Genomic DNA, 22,363 nt, shown 5'->3' with positions numbered 1-22,363 from the left:
TGATCAGACTGTCTTGGTGTCACAGTGCTTGCGTTCAGGTGACTCTTATTTTACTTAAAATGACCTGCAAGTGCAAGAGTAGTGATGCTGGCTACTTGGATATGCCAAAGAGAAGCCAGAAAGTGCTTTAAGAGAAAAGGTGAGAGTTTTCAACTTAGTAAGGAAAAACATATTATATGCTGAGGTTGCCAAGATCTATGATGAAAACAAATCTTCTATCCATGAAATTTTCCAGAAGTAAAGAGAAATCCATGCTAGTTTTGCTGTTGCACCTCCAGCTGCAAGACTTATAGCCACAGTGCATAATAAGTGCTTATTAAAATGGAAAAGCCATTACATTTGTGGGTGGAAGACATGAACACAAATGTATCCTAATTGATGGGTTTCAGGCATCCTCCAGGGGTCTTGGAATGTGTCCCCGTTGGGTAAGGGGAGTGTACTGTATGCCCAAGGAATTCCTCATGTTTTCACTTGGGGTTATCTGCACCCAGCCCTTTGATAGAATTAGTGTTTATTCTCATTTTCACTCCCAGAAAATGTATAAGCTACAATACCCTAATGAGCGCTCTGTGCTTGGCTTTGGTGAGAACACACTCTGTATATCCAAAACCTTTGAGTGGGAATGACTGAAGGGCCTGGAAGTTTCCAAACTGAGGGTCAAGGTCACCTTGGCTTTGCTATCCATTATCTCTTGTTTCTTGTACAGGCAAAATCCTTTGATGTCCTATAAATTCTAAATACATTTGCAATTTAAAACACTCTTCAAAAAATGTAATAAAACCACATATTTGTAACCTTCACAAAGGCAGGAATCTGAAAAAAGAAAAGGAAAGAGAGAGCCAAATCGACTCTAATTGTTAAGGACAAAATGAACAATCTTTTGACTAGACAACGCTACCAGAAATTCCTTTGATTGGAAGTATTTTGTGCTGAAAACCAACTAGAAAAGAGGGTTTTTTATTTTTATTTATTTATTTATTTATTTTTTACAATTTTATTTTAGGTAACAGGAGCTATTTTTTAAAAAAATTACTCCTTCATTCCACCAGAAGTTTTAAATGTTTCTTGATCTAAAAATGTAGATGTGGTTTAAGTAAATGTATGAACAAGGTAAGGGCCAGTGTCTGCTGTGACATTAGTGACAGGTGCAAACTAAAAAACTCATTCAAATATTTTTGCAGAATGAGGAGTGGTGTCAGAGACAGCTGGGCTTGGAAACCTTCTGGAAGTCTTTTATTGTTTCCTGTGTTGGATCAAGTCCAAAAGTGAGAATAATTACCCTTTAGAGCTGCCAAGTTTTCAGGCAATTCAGATGACTCTAGTCTTGTAGTAGGAAAAAAATGTGAGTCAAGGTACAAGAATAGTGATTGAATTTTATAAAAAGTATTTCTAAAGCAGTAATTTCCTCAGAAGTGACTGTTAACGTTAACTAATAGAATGCAAAGTAGAGAAGCATCTGATCAAAATTACAGAAAATGAGAAAGAAAATTAGAATCATCTACTTCTGGACGGCCTAATACAGAGTTGAGGGTTTCAATCAGGCTCCCTTGGTGACTTTTAGGTAATTCATCAAATCCTTGTGGGGGTGGTGTCTAGGGAGGCTGTGAGAAAGAAGAGACAGGAAGAACCTCTCAATATTGAATAGGAAATTTATATCGTTCTAAAAACTTCATATCTCCCAAATTTGTAAGAACACCCTGGTTTAAAATGAGAAGGCTCCCCCTCTTGAGAACAGAGAAACAGTGACAGGTGTTTCCCTAAATTTCCAAACCTAACAACTCATTTGGACATCCTATTCCAGGTGCTTTACTCATCCTCACAACAGACCTGCAAAGGAAATACTATTATAGGTTGGTCACATTCAGGGATAAGATCCTTGAATGTTTCAAAATAATCAAATAACTCAGAACTTTCCTAATTCCAGATCAGTTTTCCCATAGGAATAAATGTCTCATAGGGAGATATTTTCAGAGCCTATAAATCTATATCTAATGTCATGTTGTAAAACAATTTTAAACACAACGAATGGATACATATTTTTTGTCGTGTCTAACTTTTGTTTCTTCTCTCAAAAGTTCTTGGCTCTAACAATTTTTTCATTTTTACCACTACCACTTAATGAACCCCTGGGAAGCATGGTCATAATTAACCAATAGTGGTCATTAAAATAACAGCACAGGAGTCATCAAATCACACTTAGGAACTTCTGAGGGAAGAGTGGTTTAGAAACTAATGACCAAAAATCACATATATTTCCATTTCCCACTAACACACTGCTCTCATGTGGCAATATTATAAATGTACTAAACAAGTTGGAACACTAGCTTTGAAATTATGTGATTCGTGAGTATAATTTAGATGTAAAGGATTCACATTCGTTCAAATTTAACATATAAAGTACATCCTCCTTAATATTGTATATAGTGGTATTTCAAAATGTCATGATTCAGATGCACATAAAAGACAACCACATCCCTATTTTGGGATGAAAGAAGTGCTGCTTGGGTGATTAAGAAATTTACCCATGGGCACATAGCTGGTTACAGAATCAGGATTAATTGGTCTGACTTAAAATGCCATGCTGCTTACATAACTGAGATAGGTCAAAAAGTTAAAGAGGACTAAATCCAGAAAGACTTCGTGAATGGCTTCAATTAGATAGGAATATGATTTTATGAGCATCGGAGGGAGGCAAACACTTTGCCGTAGAGTTTCTCAAACTGTGGCCTGTGGGTCATTTGCATCAAAACATCTGGAATGTTTATTAAAAATCCCTATTTCTGGGGTCTTCCCCAAAGCTATAAAATTAGAGCCGGTAATCCCAGCACTCTTGGGATTACTTTGGGAGGCCACGGTGGGTGGATCACAACATGGCGAAACCCCATCTCTACAAAAAGTACACAATTTAGCTGGGCGTGGTGGAGCATGCCTGTTGTCCCAGCTACTCAGGAGGCTGAGGTAGGAGAATTCACTTGAACTTGGAAGGTGGAAGCTGCAGTGAGCCAACGTCACACCACTGCACTCCAAAGTGAGGTCCTGTTCCCAAAAAAAAGCCTCTGTTGGTGAAGCTTGGAAATATGCATTTTTAACAATCTCCATGTTTTACTGTAATTAAAATTTCAATCTAGTTTTAGGGGGCTTATATGCCCTTTTAGATACGACCCAATGCCCCCTCACCAGATTCCAGGGACTCTTACACTAACTGTCCCCATTGAACAACTAAAGGCTTTTGGGACATGTTCAGTAGACGAGAAGTTCAATACATGGTGTGTTTCTCTAGACAGGCATCAGACTGTGATTCTGGTCAACTATGGCATACTTACTCTTTACTCATGCATTTCTTAATTGTGCCTCTGACCTTTCACCAGCTCTTTTTTCCAGCACTGTGGACTATTAACTGGCTGCTTGCACCTGAGATAGCAGTGTTCTGGTAACCTATCACTTGAGGAAGTTGTTATCTCAGTCGGCTTCCTGTTTGGCCTCATGCCATCCATGCAGAGCCATGAGAGGCAAAGCAACCCAGAAGCAGCCTCTCCTGTGACTTCCTAGGAGAGGAATGTTCCAGTGGTTATGATTTCCCCTCCCCATATCCCTCCAACACATGCACATACATTGCCAAACCTCTTACTTGCATATCAGTTTGCATTTTCTCTCTTTGATGTTCCATCTTACCTTAAACTCAACATGGTCTGACTGGAGTTTTATAAAAATGTTCTTAGCCATCCCTGCCAACACTCTACCACAACTTAATCAATATACAAATAAGTTAATAATTAAATCAATTTCTTTCCTTCTCAGTGTCTAGTGACATTATTCACCCTGTTGCTCAGGCCAGCTTAGTCTTTTCTTCCTTGCTATTAATATATCACAGTATCCGCTGGGCATGGTGGCTCACGCCTGTAATCCCAGCACTTTGGGAGGCTGAGGCGGGCAGAACACAAGGTCAGTAGTTCGAGATCAGCCTGACCAACATGGTGAAACCGCGTCTCTACTAAACACACAAAAATTACCCAGGCGTGGTGGCGCGCACCTATAGTCCCAGCTACTCAGGAGGCTGAGGCAGAGTTGCTTGAACTCGAGAGGCAGAGGTTGCAGTGAGTGGAGATCATGCCACTGCACTCTAGCCTGGGCAACAGAGCAAGACTCCATCTCAAATATATATATATATATATGTGTGCATGTATACATATATGACGTGTATATAGCATATATATGACATATGTGACATACGTATGTTATATGATATATATATCATATATATACATCTCACAGCATCCATCACAGCATCCCAGGGAGCCTATTCAGCTATACTGCCAAAATAGATCCCATCTTTGTCTGCTTCTCTTATGCCCATTGTTACCATGTACTAAGCACCACCACCATCATCTTTGGAAATGTGGGACACAATATACTTTTAAGTGTCTATTATAATATGAATATTTTAACATTTATATTAATTACTAATCCTTTCACCACACAGTAGCCTGTATTGTTAAAAATATAAATCATATCACTACCTGCTTAAAACCCACCAATGCTTGTACGGTGCAGTTAGAATAAAATGAATTTTATAATTATTACTATCTGTGTCAGAATCCTCAAAGGCCCTATGAGCTCTAGTCCATGCCCACCTGTTAAATCGTGTCTCTTTTCAGTCCCCATCACCGCCAGCCTCTGGCCTCATACTAAGCGTGCCCAGCTGATTAGTGCTTAGTGATTTATCCCTCTACCTGGTATGTTCTTCTCTAGGTATTGGCCGGCCTGGCCCCTTTTAATTGATCAGTTATCAGATCACATGTCCCGGCTTCTGAGAGGCCTTCTCTCGTGTCAGAAGACGACCTTCTTGCCCCCATCCCTAGTCCATTATCACTTTACCCAGTGTTTTTATCCTGTGGCACTTACCTGAAATTAGTAAGCTATTTTTAATGTATTCATCAGTCTCCCACACTAGAATACTGGTTTTGTGAAAATTGATTTGTCTTTTTCTGAATTGCTTGGTATGAAGAACCTAGTATGTAGTAGGCATAGAAAAAGTTTTTAAGTGAATAAACCCAGAGAGAAACATCCTAATTAAATCACAATTTCCTAAAGGGATATGTATGTTCTCTGGTTTTGCTCATGTTGCGCATTAGATTCTTGTCTCTAGCTTCAGTTAACATTCACTAGCTCTGATACTTACAGGTAATAATGTCTTCATTTGAGATTTACATGGAGCTGTTAAAAGGGTTTGTGAATAATTGTTGAGTCCATATTCTCTAATGAAAAACGTACATAGCCTATCATACACAGTCATGCATAAGTTAGTGACAGGGATGCACTGTAAGAAATGCATCCTGAGAAATATATCGCTAGGTGATTTTTATCCTTGTGTACTTCCACAAACCAAGAGGGTATATATTTTTATTTACATGTTTTTTTCATATGGAAAAGCAAGTGTCCTAGGACCATTACTAATATGAATCATTTCTCCTATTTGATCTGCAGTGCCAAAACCAAGTGCCACAAAGTTGTTTTCTCTGTGTGTTATCATATGGGACCACTGTCATATATGTGATTTGTCCTTGACTAAAACATCACCATGCAGTGTATAACGTACAGTTATATACAGTAAATTGTAGAGAACAGTTCTGGTTTCAGTTGCACCATCTCTTATACTTCATATAATTTTGTCTCAAGAACACTTGGTCTAATGTTTATCTCTTTTCTTCAGCACTTATCACTAATACTTTATTTTTACCTATAAAAAGATTCAATTTATAGATTCCAGTGCTGAGTCATTATCAAGCAATTTCTTCACATCTGTCTGGCAGGATGCTAGCTGTGGCTGTGTGAAAATGGAGTTCAGTTTTTCTCATCTGCTTGCTCTCTATTACCCACTGCGTGCCATAATACTACAGTGCAACATCACTATGCCTATTCAAGTTTTGATCAAATTGTGTTTCAGGCTATCAACTCTTCATTGTTGGAAACCTTGATGTGTTTCAGGAAGTTATTTTAGCATTTTCATCAAAAGCACATGTCAACTACATTTGGACTTTTGTCCCAACAATTTACCAGTCATTAACTTGAGAATCCATTTAATTGGTATATGGAAGTGATTCTTTAAGGAATAGGAGTTTAGAGTTAGAGACATTGAAGGCCCTCTTCCAGGGGTCTTTTTGTGTTGCTGTGGTGGTAGTGGTGAAAAATGGATAAAATGTATCATCTTAACCATTTTATGTGTATAGTTCAGTAGTGTTACATATATTCATTGTTGTACTACCGATCTCTAGAACTTTTTTTTTTTTCATCTTACAAAACTGAAACTGTACCCATTAAGTAAAAACTCATTTCTGCCTCCCCCAACCCAACAACCACCATTGTAGTTTCTGTATCTATGAATTTGGCTACTTTAGATACCTCATAAGCAGAATCATACAGTATTTGTTTTTGTGACTGGTTTATGTCACAAAAAGACAAATGTCCTCCAGGTTCATCCACTTTGTAGTATGTGTCATAATCTTCCTTTTCAAGGCTTAGTAATATTTCATCATATATATACATTTTGTTTATCCATTCATCCATTGATACATTTAGATTGCTTTCATCTCTTGGCAATTGTGGATAATGCTGCTGTTTTGAGCATGTGTGTACAAGGAACTCTTTTAGATGCTTTTGCTAATTCTTTGGAATACACTCCCAGAAGTGAAATTGCTGAATCAAGTGGCAATTCTATTTAAGAAACTGCCATACTGTTTTTCAATAGCCATGGAGCCATTTTATATTCCCTCCAACAGTGCACAGGGGTTCCAATTTTTCCACATCCTATCTCACAGTAATTATTTTTCTTTTTTTGATACTAGCCATCCTAATGACTGTGATGTGATACCTCATTTTCTAACAATCAGTAAGGTTGAGCATCTTTTCATATGCTTTTTATTCATTATTTGTATATTATCTCTGGAGTAACATATATTTGTTTGTTGCTCATTTTTTAATAGTTATGTGTTATTAAGTTGTAAGTGTTCTTTACATATTCTGGATCACAGTTCCATCTCCAGGAGATGAAGGAACAAAGCACACTTGAGGATGCAACGGAGGGCCACGGCCAGTTACAGGAAGGACAGCCAATGCAGGGCTTATCCCCTCATTTCCTTAAGGCCTCTGTTCAAGTGTCACCATATTATTGAGTTCTTCCTGCCTATAAATTTTAAAAAATGTTTATTATATAATAAAACAGCACACTGTACTCCCACCCAGCACTCCACATACTCCTTATCACCATCTGGCATACTATAATATATACTTCCTGACATACTATCTATCGCCCTCATTTAAGATGTAAGCTCAAACAAATGTGATTCCTATCAGAATTTACTGCTGTGTCCCCAGTACCTAATGTCTTATCCACATTATTTCTAAAGTTCTCCAGGTCTTAAAATTTCAGATCTCTCCTTTCTTACCTGAAATAGTGCCTGACACATATAAAATGTTCAGGAAATATTGGTTGAATAAGTAATTAAAATCTCATGACCCTCCCCTGGCTGAAATTACAGTCAGCCCTCCATATCTGTAGGTTCTGCATCTGCAGATTCAACCAAGCTTGGTTTGGAGGAAAAAAAGACAAGACAATAAAAGTAATTTAAAATACAGTATAACAACTATTTACATTGCATGTATGTTGTATTAAGTATTATAAGTAATCTAGAGATATTTAAAGTATATGGGAAGATGTACATAGGTTATGTGCAAATACCATGCTATTTAATATCGGCTACTTGAGCATCCTCAGATTTTGGTATCCTGGGGAGTTCCTGGGACTAGTCTTCCCGATATAGAGGAATGATTATGTTTAGAACCTGGGCTATCTATCTGCAATTCTACTGGTTGAAAATTTATGTAATACCCCAGGAAGGACAAAGGGGTTTCAGCCATTTCCTGCTGCCATTGTGTTTGTCTTCTCCTAATCTCTAATTGAGGAATTATGGGATTTTGTTTTGCAGAGATGGAGGAGACAAACCTGTATTTTGTAACCTAAAGTTTGGAAGGGCCATGGACTATGGGAAAAGAATAGAACAAGAATAAGGAATAAGTCAGAAAGTGAGGGAGATAAACCAATTATCTTCCAGTGGTGGTCTTTTTATTTCCCCTCTCACACTTCAGATGGAAACTGGCTTTTCCTCCAGAAGACAGGAAAGCCCTAAAGCATCAAGGGCTCCATCCTCTCTGCTGGACTGGCTGTGAGGCTGGGAGCAGAGGTGGAAAGAATTTCCCTTGTTCCTCAATGCTTACATTTCATAGTGAAGGGAGAAAACTACGTTCTCCTTGGAGGAAATGTAGAGACTCCTGGGGAGTTCAGCTAGGAGGCCATTAGGAAAATTCAGTAGCCTGGGAATCGTGAAGCAAGAAAAACCACAGACTTTTTGAAACCTTTATTATGAAACCCTACTTAATAATCATAAATGTCGTAGCTCACAAATACCCATTGAGTTTGCATTACTCATTGGTGCTTAAGGACCCAAGGTTATTCCACAGGCAAAGCCCACTTTCAGACTTTTTCCCTAAAGACATTTAAGATAACTTGTGAGAACACACTTAATGACATTTTATATTTTTCCTACCCTGAGATTTAAAAAAAAAAAAAATGCCTCTGTGAAAAGAGTGAGCTCCACTCCTGGGACAGTACTGGTAGAATGCCAAGCCAGGCAGCAGTCCAGTGTGTGCCCGCTATCAGCCCTATGAGCTTGGCGGCACGTGTGGTATGGAGATGGAGGTGTGGTTTCTTACCAAGAGATAAAGGTATACACAGATTTCTCATTTTGAAAATTACCAGAATTCTATCATTACAATCTAGCAGATTGACCTTAAAAAAATTGAGGATGAAACGCACAGAAATCAGTAGAATAGATAGGAGAGTTTAAACATGTTCCTAACTGTTCCAGATTCACAAACCAGGGATAATTTTTCTTAAATTAGATGTATACACATATATAAAAATTAGCTTATCTGTGTTATGATTCTCATTTTCAAAATCATTTTGTGATTAAATTGGGGCCAGGACTGCTTGTTGCCTTTTTTCACAGGACTCTGGAAGGCTTTGATGTACAATAGGGTGACAATTTTCAGGCTTCCTTTGCGGAACAGGAAGTTCCTGAAATGGAGATGAGAGGACATCAGAGAAGACCATTTGGAGATTCTCAGATGTCTGAGTAACCATGCCAGAATCTTGGAGACTTTAAGATAAGAGATGTTGAATTGGCCACAAGTCAGAGATAAAAGTGCTCCCCAGGGTTTTTCACTGGGATTTCTCTTGAAGGAGATGAACTTGGCAACACAGTCACTGCCGACTGTTGCCAGTGTGGCACATTTGGAGGGCGGCCCATCTGGGCACCTTGTATAAGCCCTAGAAACTAAAGAGCCTACTAGTGAGTTTCACCTGGAAGATAAATTCCCATGATTTCTAGAAATACCAGTACAAAGGGTTTTTTTTTTTTTTTTGAGATGGAGTTTCTCCGTCACCAGGCTGGAGTACAGTGGTGCAATCTTGGCTCACTGCAACCTCTGACTCCCTGGTTCAAGCTATTCTCCTGCCTCAGCCTCCCAAGTACCTGGGATTACAGGCATCTGCCACCATGCCCAGCTAATTTTTGTCTTTTTAGTAGACATGTTTTCGCCATGTTGGCCAGGATGGTCTCGAACTGACCTCATGATCCGCCTGCCTCGGCCTCCCGAAGTGCTGGGATTACAGGCGTGAGCCACTGCACCTGGCCAAAGGATTTTTTACAGGTGCGACTTAATTTTTTTTTTTTATTTAAAGCCGCAGACTCAATGTTCTGAGTGTGCACTAGTCAGCTGCTAGGAGTTAGGCGCGCCAGCAAGTTGATGGCTGTCAGTCAACAGGCTTCAGCTGATCTCTGTCTCACTGATCTCACACTGGTGGATTGATTTCATTTGTGAACTACTGTATTTCTCATGCAAAGGATCCAGGTGAGGAGGCGGCTGGCTCCACCCTTCCCACCTTATGAAGTTTAACTCCAAAGAGTTCACCAGATATTGGCAGGCCCTGAAATCTTTTGGAAAATTCTCCTGAAACTTCCCTGGAGGTCTGTATATCCATCTTTAAAATATATTTATCAATGAAAGATGTGATTTAGAAAGGAGTATCTTTTCCTACTATCTCTTTTCAGTGGTGGTATTCGAACACTCTTTTAAAACACAAAACCCCTTGATCCACTGCTCTGGAATGGTGCTTAGACGCCTGGCATCCTTCTGAGCAGGCAGTGGATCTTGGCCAAGTGCCGGGAGAGAGCGGTGGAGGAAACTGTGGAGGGAAGGCTGGGCGGGAGATGGGGAGCCAGCTGTGGGAAGAATCCACCCTGCTGGTTCTGAAAGCGGAGCTTTGTCCCCTTGCCTGAAAAGGTGATTTGCCTTCACTGTAGTGGCATATCGTGACCAGACACTTCACGGTTCATGCTTGCAAATGACCTGAGTTCCAGAGCATACACATACTTGCTCCAATAAAAATAACTAAACATGGAAAGAAAAAAACTAAGCTCTTTTCAGTGAGGAGTAAGGTATAGCACAGGGCCTATCACTTGAGTGCTTACAAGTATGTGTGAAATGACTTAATTACATTTACCTTCTTTGGTGTGCTTTGTGCTAATAATAATTCAGTTACTGTGGACAACTACGAACATCTTGGGAAAAAAAGAACAATGTGCTGCTTTAAAAGATTGTAAAGATTGAATGGACCTTTAGATTAATGAACCCAAATGAAGGAACTGGGCATATGGAAGAGCTGGAGCTTATGACTGCTACCTCCCTTCCTTGCAGCCATAACGTGAGTTCACAGTTTAGAGCTGGAATCATTTCCAGTCCCCTCATTTTAAGGATGTGGGAATACTGAGGGTCAAAATGACTTTTTTCCCTCCCTGGTTTTCAGTTAGTTGGGTTGGGGGGAAGATTCTGTACAGATAATGTTATATATCATGGTTCAAGTGCTCTCCCCAAAAAATTTACGTTAATTATCTTTATTAGTCCCTTCCTATATTGCTATAAAGAGCTACCGGAGACTGATTAATTTATAAAGAAAAGAGGTTTAGTTGACTCACAGTTCCGCAGGCTGTACAGGAAGCATGGCTGGGGAGGCTTCAGGAAACTTACAATCATGGCGGAGGCGACTGGGGAAGCAGACATGTCTTTCCTGGCCAGAGAAGTAGGAAGAGAGCCGAGGTGGAGGTGCTACACACTTTAAACAACCAGATCTCGTGAGGACTCACTCACTATCACGAGAACAGCAAGGGGGAAGTCCACCCCTCTAATCACCTCCCAGCAGGCCCCTCCTCCAACACTGGGGATTACAGTTCAACATGACATTTTTTCCCCCAGGAAAAAAGTTTGGTTTCCTCATGAGGCTGTGAAACCTATCTAGGACTGTGAGATGGAGTTAATGGAGCACTGCTATTATCATGGCACTGGAATTGTCACTATCCTAATAATTTGATAATACCCTGAAAGAGATTAATAGTTTTCTCAAAGGAACAAAGTTTTCTGTAAAAACAAGATGACTAACCACTTTTGTGATCCTGGTGAGTTTTTGGCTTCAACATTAATCTTTACTGTGAATACATTTATTCTAGGTTTTTTTGGCTCATATAAGCATCATTTTAATTTTCTGCTCTGCTTAATTGAGGTCACTATTGGTAGAACTTTGTTCTTTGTTTCTATTAGAAAAGTCCAGAAACTAGCACACTGTTTTTTTTCTTTTGTAGTTGAAGTCAGTATTCATTTGGCATGCCCAAGCCTCCACAGGAATGCATTGTGGCATCTCTTCCACAGTTGAGTGAAGAAGAAAAGGCAAGGGAAGAAAGCACACCAGTAATTAATTTTGTAGAATTTAGTACACCTCTTCAGATTTAAAATTCCAGGAGAAAGGTTCTCATCTAGGACACCAGGGATGCACAGATAGGCACCATTCTTTATCAGCTGCCTGAGCAGCGTCATTCCCAGGCTCATGGAGTGGGGTTGTAGAGGGAGGACAGGCCAGAAGGCATCTTACAGGGTGGGGTCTCCAAGGTGTCCCTAATCCAGAGCCGGCAAGCTAGGACCCACAGCGGGTGCCAAGTCCAAGATTCTGAGCCAGTTGTTTTGAGATGACTCCTAGGTGTTAGAATTGCCTTAGTGCTTCCAGCTGATTGTCATTTCCAGCCAGGCAGAGAACCACTATGCTAAATGAAAGCCTGGTGAGTTTTCCGGATCAGCTATCAGGTAAAAGGCAAGCACTGAGCTGTAGACAGAAGATTCTGCTACTTAGTAACTGTGAGACCTTGGGCCAGTCCTCTGCCCTCTCTGTGCCTGTTTCTTTGTCTATAAAACAGGGATAATGGTGCTCCATGAGGTGTACTGAGAATCAAATTCCATAATCTAGGGGCTCAATCAAGTTCTGTAAATGTGAAATGCCATGGCAGCATCCAGCGCAATGCTTGCACAGAGCCAAGTACTTGTCAGCCAGCATTGAAACTTGCATCGTTTAGTCTGGGAGCTGGGCTGGAGCAAGCAGTAACTGCTTTTCTCTCTGGCCTTGACAAGGCCAAGGCTATTAGTGGTGCCAAGGAGATGAAGTCTTTGTATCCTCCCCAAGAAAAATAATAATAATAGTAGTAGCTCAAGTAACATAAAATCCTGCTTGTTTTACAAAATAGTGTGATATCTTCATCAGAATCTCAAAATGTTATAAATTCTATAGCCAGGTGTTCTCTTTCTTTTGGGAAATGCTAATTGATATCCATTATGGTACCAATTGCCCCCATTATTATTATTATTATTATTTGGAGACAGAGTCTTGCTCTGTTGCCCAGGCTGTAGTGCAGTGGCGCAATCTTGGCGCTCTGCAACCTCTGCCTCCCCGGTTCCAGCTTCATCCTCCTGAGTAGCTGGGACTACAGGCACTGCCACCACGCCCAGCTAATTTTTGTGTTTTTAGTAGAGACAGGTTTCGCCATGTTAGCCAAGCTGGTCTCAAACGCCTGAGCTCAGGCTGCCTGGGCCTTCCAAAGTGTTGGGATTACAGGCGTGAGCCACGGAGCCCAGCCCATTATTTATAATCTCTCCACCCCTCCTCACTCCTCACTCTGCCAGGCGGTTTTTATCAGGTTAGTTTCTAAAACTTGGCCCCCACGTTTCTCTGCTGTGCCAGGTAACTGGAGCAAGCGTGCTCCTTTCCAGTTGCACACTCCAGATGCAGGGACAGTGCTGAGCAGTATCCAACATGTCAGACCTCTGAAAAGCAAGGGAGTTATTATCTAAGAAATGTTCAGACCCTTTAAGCTTTCTTTTTTATGTTTAAAAAGCTTAGGTTTACAAGTTAAGGGAATAAACGGGTACTTCTGAAAGTGAATCGAAGCCAACTGATCCTATCAAACATTTAATCAGAACATCTGTTTGCGCTTGAAGTTTTCTGACCACCAGGGGATTGGTGGTGAGTGGAGACAGCAGCCATAGAGTGCACTCTGCTCTCAGGTTTATCAGGGGATCATATTATCCACGAAGATAGCTTCTCTGTGCTCCAAGACTTTCCTCACTTACTGCTTCTTCCATGAAGCCTTCAGCACAGACAGGCTTTGCACTGCAACATGTAGCATTTTCTCAGTCTGGGAGTTTAAGATTATCATCATATGATACAATTTATCAGTCATTTTTAGATACCATTTTAGATATAGAAAGCTATGGAAGTTACTTCATGCCTCAAGGCCTAAATGTTATTTCTCCCAAAAGGCCTTATCTCTGTCCTCTGTCTTCCTTATCCTACTCTAAATTAAGTTCAGCTTTTATATCTAGTACTTTTCTCTCTTATCATGTATTTTAGTTTTAATTTATTTATTATTGTCCTTTTTTCATATTGTTGACTGTCTGCTTCCCCACTAGATTAAAAGCTCCAGCTAGTATGTCAGATCTCGGAGGAGATCTCTGTGAAAGGCATTTACGTCTAAGTAACATTCAGACTTTTAAGGTATCATTTTTTAAAATTAAAAAAACCCAAGGTTTATTTTACTCCAGATATCAACTTAAAATATGTGAAAGACATAAATATTAGAAATAAAGATTTAAAGTTAGTTTTCTAATAGCTTCTGAAAGAAAGTGAAACATTGATTAATAAAATGAAATTCTAACAGTAATAATCATATAGATGCATAACCTTTTAAAAAATGTACACAAATTGGATCATACCATAGGTACTCTTCTGCTCTTTATGTTTTTCACTTAATCGAGCATCTTGGTGTTCTTTCATGTCAGCACCTGATGCAAAGATCGCTGGTACATTTCATGGCTGTATTGTGTTCATTGTAATTTATTTACCGATTTTCATGTCAGAGGACATTTCTTGGCACTTCTCCTTTCTGCTACCATGTGAAGAAGGACATGTTTGCTTCTTCTTCCATCATGATTGTAAGTTTCCTGAGGCCTCCCCAGCCCTGTGGAACTGTGAGTCAATTAAAACTCTTTCCTTTATAAATTACCCAGTCTCAGGCAGTTTCTTATAGCAGTGTGAGAACGGACTAACGCATGTTCCAACAGTGGAATTGCTAGGTCAAAATATGTGTATTTTTTTTATTATGATAATGTGATGTGTAATTTTTGCCTCATGTTTCTTGATCCACAAGGTGTTGGGGAGATTTTCAGATTTTCTAACGGAGGTATGTAAGATTTCAAGCAAGATAAATGACTCAAACCTAGAAATGATCACAGAGTAATCAAGGGTAAAGTGAAGCTATACACTGAATTGTTAAGTAGCAGAGGAAGAAAATTATCAGAATATTACAACCTATCCCCCCATTTAACTGCTTACGCATTTATTAGACAAAAAAATAAAATCTACACTTTGGCTTTTTATATTACTGAAAAATACGTTTTTAGCTAAGGCTAACCACTAGACCAAATTAAAGTAGACATTGTCTATTAAAGATGCCTCTTCTCAATGAGAACACATGGACACAGGGAGGGGAACATCATACACCGGGGCCTGTCAGGGGGAGGCAGGTAAGGGGAGGGAGAGCATCAGGACAAATACCTAATGCGTACAGGGCTTAAAACCTAGATGATGGGTTGATGGGTGCAGCAAACCACTATGGCACATGTATACCTATGTAACAAACCTGCACGTTCTGCACATGTATCCCAGAACTTAAAGTAAAATAAAATAAAGATGCCTGTTCTCAAGTGTAGAAAGGGTTTAGAGTTTGGGTGCATGTTGTTTGTAGAGACATGATATTGACATGCAGATGCCATAATTCTGTATCACAGGCACTGTAATCCTATGTCATCCCCCAAATCTAGAAGCATTACAGTAGATTTGAGATTAATTTGTTTTAACCTGTTTTGGCATCACTGGATATTCTTCCTACTCTGGAAACTGTCAGAGTCTAAGACCAACAGCAGTTCAGATTTTGTTATCGAGAAAATCAGTGACCTCTCCTATGTTAATAAAGAGTTGCTACTGTTGGATCACCTGTTGCTGTGTTTTGACAACTCGTTTCCCACTCCCACCCCCCTTTGATAGTAGGATAGAAATATGATAAAACATTTTCATTGCCTAATACTAGAAAGTAATTGTACCTTTGGTTATTGAGTTAGTAGGGTGGAGATTGTTTGGCGGTTGGCATTTCACAATAAAAGATCCTTGAGAAACTATGGTTTGATTCCAAAAAAATCTTAATTTAAGATGAAGATCAATAAGGGAACAATGTAAAATTTTTTTTTTAAATCAACTATTGATGTTCATGTGAAAATAATTTAAAATATTGATGATTTATACCCAAGGCTCTTTTTTTTCCCCAGGGCAGAATTCTGGAATTCTTAACATTACTGAGCTATACCATTTTGACTTCCAGATGGAAATAAAAGTGGAAGGTTAAAATATGGAGTTATTCAGTCTTTTTGCAAGTAGGTAAATGGTCAGACGTCATGGTCAAAGCCTTAGGAAGTTTTGTTGTTGTTGCTGTTGTTGTTTTGAGAAAGGGTCTCACTCTGTCACCCAGGCTAGAGTGCAGTGGCACAATTATGGCTTATTGAAGGCTCGACATTCTGGACTCAAGCGATCCTTTCACCTCAGCCTCCCAAATAGCTGGGACTACAGGTGTGCACCACTTTGCCCAGCTAATTTTTGCATTCATAGAAATGAGGTTTTACGATATTGCCCAGGCTGGCTTCAAACTCTTGGGCTCAAGTGAGCCACCACCTCAGCCTTCCAAAGTGCTAGATTTACAGCTGTGAGCCATTGTGTCCAGCCCAGCCCAAAGCCTGGTTTTAAAGAAGATTGGGCATATCTTACACATCTTTAAAAAGGACCGCAATACATAACACCTATAAAAGACAAAAAAAAAAAAAAAAAAAAAAAACCCTGAAAACAAGAACTTGCTTTCTAAACTTTTATTCTAAAAATTCCAACATCTGTTTATGTAAATATCCAAAGGAAACTCCCAACCTTATACACATACATACTCTTCAGCTCTTCAGTGCCACTAATTATTTCTATTGTTTTTGTTACACATATATATTTGTTTATTTTCATGTTTGTTGTCTCCTGCAATAGGCTGTGGAAACTCCCCCTCCCCAACCTCCCTCATGAGTACTGTAATATCTGACCCTTGGTGGGTGTTAAATATGTGTTGATTTAATACATGAAACAGTCTTTTCTCCACCAGTCCTAATGCCAGTTTGTCATCCAAGGGCTGATTAGAGATTTGTGTTATATGTCAACATCACGCTAGAAATTCACTAGGAAAGCCTCACAAGCTGGTAGCATTGTGATTGCATCGATTGTGGCCAGGCACCTATTTAAAGTAGATTTTTAAACATTATCAATCTGGGCCAGGTGCAGTAGCTCACGTCTATAATCCCAGCACTTTGGGAGGCTGTGGCAGGAGGGTTGCTTGAGTCCAGGAGTTCAAGACCAGCCTGGGCAAGATGATGAGACCCCATCTTCATTTAAAAAAAAATCTAATATGTGCTTGTTTTAAAATAGTTAAATAGATGGGGACAGTGGCTCATGCCTATAATCCTAGCTACTTGGGAAGCTGAGGCAGGAGGATCACTTGAGGTCAGGAGTTCAAGGCTGTAGTGAGCTGTGATTGAGCCACTTCACGCCAACCTGTGCAATAGAACAAGATCTTATTGCTTAAAAAAAATTAAAAATGGTCAAATAGTGCAGAAATGTACACAGTATAAAATAGAAGGTACCCTCGCCCACCCACAAAGTATTACAGTTAATTGTATAATGGATATTCTTGGCCCCTCCTGACATCCCATGGCAAATAGCTAGTGATCAGGAAACAGGCTCCTTGTGGATTAGGAACCCAGTGCAGGAGTTTGAGAAGAAAGCACCTTAGCTAATCAGGACGGTGATCCCCACCTCCTCATCTCCTTGCTGCATTGTGTCTGATGTTGCAGAGGGAGCAGAAATGTATACTGCTCCCTCCACAGAGCTCTCTGCTATTCCACTGATTCATTTGGCTTTGACAAAAATGATATGTATGGTATATTTCTTTTTCTTTCTTTTCTTTTCTTTTCTTTTTTTTTTTTTTTTGAGACAGAGTTTCACTCTTGTTGCCCAGGATGGAGTGCAATGGCACAATCTCAGCTCACTGCAACCTCCATTCCCCAGGTTCAAGCAATTCTCCTGCCTCAGCCTCCCGAGTAGCTGGAATTACAGGCGTGTGCCACCGTGCCTGGCTAATTTTTGTATTTTTAGTAGAGACGGGGTTTCACCATGTTGGCCAGGCTGGTCTCAAACTCCTGACCTCAGGTGCTCCACCCGCCTCAGCCTCCCAAAGTGCTGGGATTACAGGCATGAGCCACCGCTCCCAGCCTGTATGGTATATTTCTTTTTTTTTCTTTTTCTTTTTTTTTAAAGTATGACCATAAGCTGGGAAAAGGCATGTGACGTAGTAATCATCTGCCTTCATTCAACACAGTGGTCCAGACCCGCAGCCTGTTTGAGGCTCTAGATTTAGAATAATCTTTATCATGTGAAGGAAAGATAATTTCACTTGAAACAGAAGCTTTTCTATACCAACAGCTTCTCCTTCGAGCCTTTCTATGGAAAGTGCTCATTTCACATCCTGTTGTAAACTCACTAGTTGTCACTTGTGGAAAGTTGGTGCATGATTACCTTTTGTGGAGATGAGAGTCAGGATCAGGAACTGGAAGACTGAGCCCACCAGGTGTGGACTGCCTAGGCTGTCCCTCCTTGACCCCGCACTCTGGCCAGCTTCTGCTGCTCCAAAAGAGCAACCCCACTGCAGGAGATGTCCCTCCTTGGGGTTGCCACACCAGGAGCAGGCCTCTGGAAACCTGAGAAGTGCTTCGAGAATGACAGCCATCCTTGGCTCCTAGAGACTCACTTGTCCAAGAAAAAAAAGTATATAAATAAAAATTCTCATAGCAATAGGAATAATATGAACAATCAATGTGGCAAATTGAATTAGCTGTAAATCAGTTTCCTTAACTTTGAATTAGGGTTAATTAACCTTAATCTCTCTACCTGACAAAATAAGATCAGAGAGGAAGGTGATTTTCAACATTGAGGGTTAGCCAAAGTAAATCAGCAATAATAATAATACAAATAGTAATAGAGTAGGAAGAGTAGTATAATGAAAACTGTTTCGTTGAGCACCTATACATCAGAGGCTTGATGCTAACTAAATACCTTACTTATATTGCTTTACAAAATTCATAAGATGAATTTGCGTGTTAGATATTACTCTCATTTCAGAGGAACAGATTCTTCAGTAACTTGGCTAATTATAAAACTGTTATAGTAAGTGTTTGGGCTGTGATTGGAGCCTATTGTACAAAGGGTTCAATTTGCAACTCTGATCTATTGACAGTGGCATACAGTTGCCGATAACGTCAATGTGTTGTTCATGGATGGCCAGAAAGAGTGCTGAGATTGATTAGCAACGTCTGCTGTGGGCCTAAGTAAGGACTGGGGGTAGCAGAACAGAGCAGCATATTTGCCTGCTGCATCACACTGCCTCTCAAGCTAATGTAACTTAGGGAGGAAGGAAAGTCTCTTCACCTTAAAGTGTATTTTGGTAAAGTGTCACAGTGTGACACTGTTGTGATAAAAACCACCTGGTTCCAAAGTGTGCAGAGGCTGAAATGTGCCAGGGGCGGAGCTAGTGGCTCCCCACAAATAACAATTATCCCATTGGCCAGGCAGCCCCCACAGCACTCCCTAGCAGTAGCACTGTCACATCCCAACAATGCGCCTTTGCCCACAGACACATGGGCCCAATGGCTGGCACTGACGGTTTCCCTGAAAAGTGCTACTGTCCTCTGTTCTGAGTCAGCCTTATTGTTCAGAGCTTAGGGAATGAGGCACATGTCCAGATATGGGACAATAATATGTGCTATACACTTGCTGTCAGCAATATTGTAGGTCACCATGATATCAAAACCTTCAGTTCTACAGCGCTCTGAAGTGACCTCCCCATACCCTAGCCCTCAAACTTGTGAAAACTGATTTGCCCTTAATTCAAATACCACTTCCTCTGAAGTCTTCCACCCACTAGCCAGAGTTAGCTTCATGATTTTTTTTCACTCCATCATCTAAAATCATGCCAATAAATATTTGACCATTGAAAGAATAAATGAACTTGTGTGAATACCTTAGAAGTGGAGAATAAATTACAATGATTTTTTGAGACCCAAAAGGATGAAAGGATAGTAACTATTTAAAAGATACATTCTTTGGATCTGCTCTGATCATGTGTGCATCACATAGTCTAACAGCAAGTAGAGTAACAGGAAGGGTTTTGGGCTATATCCCAGCACTATGGGAGGCTGAGGTGGGTGGATCACGAGGTTAGGAGTTTGAGACCAGCCTGGCCAACATAGTGAAACCCCATCTCTACTAAAAACACAAAAAATTAGCTGGGCATGGTGGTGCACACCTGTAGTCCCAGCTACTTGGAAGGCTGAGGCAGGAAAGTCACTTGAACCCGGGAAGCGGAGGTTGCAGTGAGCCGAGATCATGCCACTGCCTTCCAGCCTGGGCAACAGAGCAAGATTCTGTCAAAAAAAAAAAAGTAGCCATCATCTGGTGAGGGAAAGAGAGTACACAAAAAAAAATTCAGATAAGGCAGAAAAATATCCATTACTTGATGCTACTAATGAAATCAACCCTTCATCCCCAAATTAGGACAGATAATGGACTATAAAGACTGAGGTCATTCCACTGGGAGGAGATATTTCCTTGAGATAAGAAAGCAAAACGAAGCCAGTTTTGTTATGAAGAGGGGAGAAATGCAAAGGTGCTGAGGCAGAAAACTGAAAGTGCCTGAAAGTGCTGGAGTGATTGGCTCATAGCAAGCAAGAAGAGAATGGCAGGAGGTGAGAGTGGAGAATGGGGAGAGAGAGGCAGTGCAGAGAGGCCTTGTCGGTTCTGATAAAGGAGTTGAGGTTTTTATTCTAAGTGCAGAGAAAAACCACTAAAGGATTGAACAATATCTGTATCTGTAAAATGACAGTAATCCTCTGCAGGACAATTTCATACACTGGAAAGAGTAACACCGTTTGATGGAGTCTTCATACCTTTAGAGAAGCTACTTACAAAGACTCAACTTAATAGGCAATTGCCAGGAATTAAACTTCATTATTTTGATTCTGTACAAAGTTGACCTTTAGTTCTAGTTGGCAGATGCATGCTTTCTGGACAGGTTAGCCTAGTGGAATGATTTATTCTAGAGCAACTCTAAATAAGATACTTTAAATAAAAAACAGTGCCTCTGAGGAGAAAATAAGTCTCCATTTCCCAATTCAATAGTTGTTCATTCATTCATTGATCTCTCGACTGACTTCTAGAGTAAGATGCTGCCCTTTGGGACAGAAAAGGCTAAGCAGGTCCGTCTTCCCCACACAGTCATCCAGCTCTCCTTTCAGCCCGGGCGTGGTTCACACACTTTGGGATGTACACTTACAGGGTTCACTTTGTAACAGCAGCTGCTTGTTCCCATTGCCAAGTACTTTCCCACAGCAGGTTGTGTTTCTTGAGCCTAATGTGTTCCAGAACTTCCTGTTTCCTTACCAGTTCCCTGATTTAAAAAATTTATTTTTTCTTCACTTTTTCGACAATCTGTATTGAGCACCTGTGCCTATGTGGAGGTAAACACATCACAGAGCATTGAAGAGCAGTGTTGGGGCGGTATTAGCACATGGTGCTAGGGAGCTCAGGGGGTGAGCACTTGTCTCTGCCTGAATGGGCTTCCTGGAGGAGGTGACAGAGCTAAGCTTTGAAGGAGTCTCATTCTGACATCTCTGAGAAAGATGGATCAGAGAGTAGAAAGCAATTTGGAGACTGCTGGAGAAATCCAAGGAGAGTCCGAAAAGCCTGGGCTGGTAAGGCAAGTCCAGAGGTAGAGGAAAAGTTTGCTTAAAGAGAAACAGGTTTTCAGGAAATAGAGCCAGTGGAACTTGGAGAATAACCGGGCATAGGGCAAAAGTGAGGTAATTCAAAGAGTTTGCAGCCACACCCATCTGCTCTCCGAGGAATAGTTTCCAAGCTGAAACTCAAAGGTCACCAGTGTTCTTCATGAGATCCTGCCCTGAATCTATTACCCTTTCTCATGACCTCTTTTTGGAACATTGATGAAGAGAAAGTGGTATCATGTATGGTTTCAGAATAAAGTGCTGGAGTCATTGTATTCGCTCATTTTAAGATGCTTTCAAGGAAATACAAATATTATGATTCTTATGCCTATTTTCTGCCAGTGGCAAACCAGTCTTCTAAATATGGTTAATGTGAGAAGTGAAACTATTTTCCTAAATGCTGTTTCTTTTCTCTTTTCATCATGAAGTATATTCGGTGCTCTTCGAACTGGTGCTTATATGGTGTACATTTTGATGACCAAAGGCCTGAAGCAGTCAGTTTGTGACCAGGGTTTTTACAATGGACCTGTCAGCAAATTCTGGGCTTATGCATTTGTGCTAAGCAAAGCACCCGAACTAGGTGAGTACCTTCTTCCATTTCCTCTCTCTCTCTTTGTAGCAACATATCCACAATATTTATTTAGTGACCAAAGGAACCATTTGAAGGTCCTATTTTGTTGGTTTCAGGAGAGTTACAGTGAATGAATTTGAGTTCTTGACTGACTTCTACTTTCTATTGTTCACTCCCTCTTTCCTTTTAAATAATTTTACATTGTGCATATTAACAGCAGATAGTTTATACCGAACATGCTGATTTTTTAGCTCTACTAAAAATATACTGCCAGGGACTTATAAAATGTACACAGCCCCCTTTAAAAGGCCCACTGAGCTGAGCTAATATTAAAATACGGGGGAAAAAAGAGCAACACAGCTATTTCCAAGTCCCGTATCTGAGCGT

The 22,363-nt window shown here is 40.3% G+C and overlaps 1 protein-coding gene and 1 long non-coding RNA gene across 4 annotated transcripts in view; one reads left to right on the top strand and one right to left on the bottom strand.

The window, feature by feature from the left end:
* The window catches only part of LOC135970976 (uncharacterized), a 61,042-nt gene extending 49,837 nt beyond the window's left edge, over window positions 1-11,205 (bottom strand). Inside the window, exon 1 of the long non-coding RNA XR_010586953.2 lies at window positions 11,091-11,205. This is a non-coding gene — a long non-coding RNA (uncharacterized lncRNA). The remainder of the gene's footprint in view (window positions 1-11,090) is intronic.
* Window positions 1-22,363, top strand: part of ELOVL6 (ELOVL fatty acid elongase 6) — a 151,558-nt gene that overhangs the window by 115,833 nt on the left and 13,362 nt on the right. For all 3 annotated transcript variants that reach the window (XM_074040311.1, XM_015450755.4, XM_005555689.5), the window contains exon 4: window positions 21,834-21,985. In XM_074040311.1, coding sequence (XP_073896412.1) covers window positions 21,834-21,985 — 152 coding nt within the window. The remainder of the gene's footprint in view (window positions 1-21,833; window positions 21,986-22,363) is intronic.

This window comes from Macaca fascicularis, chromosome 5 (assembly GCF_037993035.2).
Source record: "Macaca fascicularis isolate 582-1 chromosome 5, T2T-MFA8v1.1".
NCBI classification, from domain to species: Eukaryota; Metazoa; Chordata; class Mammalia; order Primates; family Cercopithecidae; genus Macaca; species Macaca fascicularis.
This window is presented reverse-complemented; position numbering and strand designations above follow the sequence as displayed.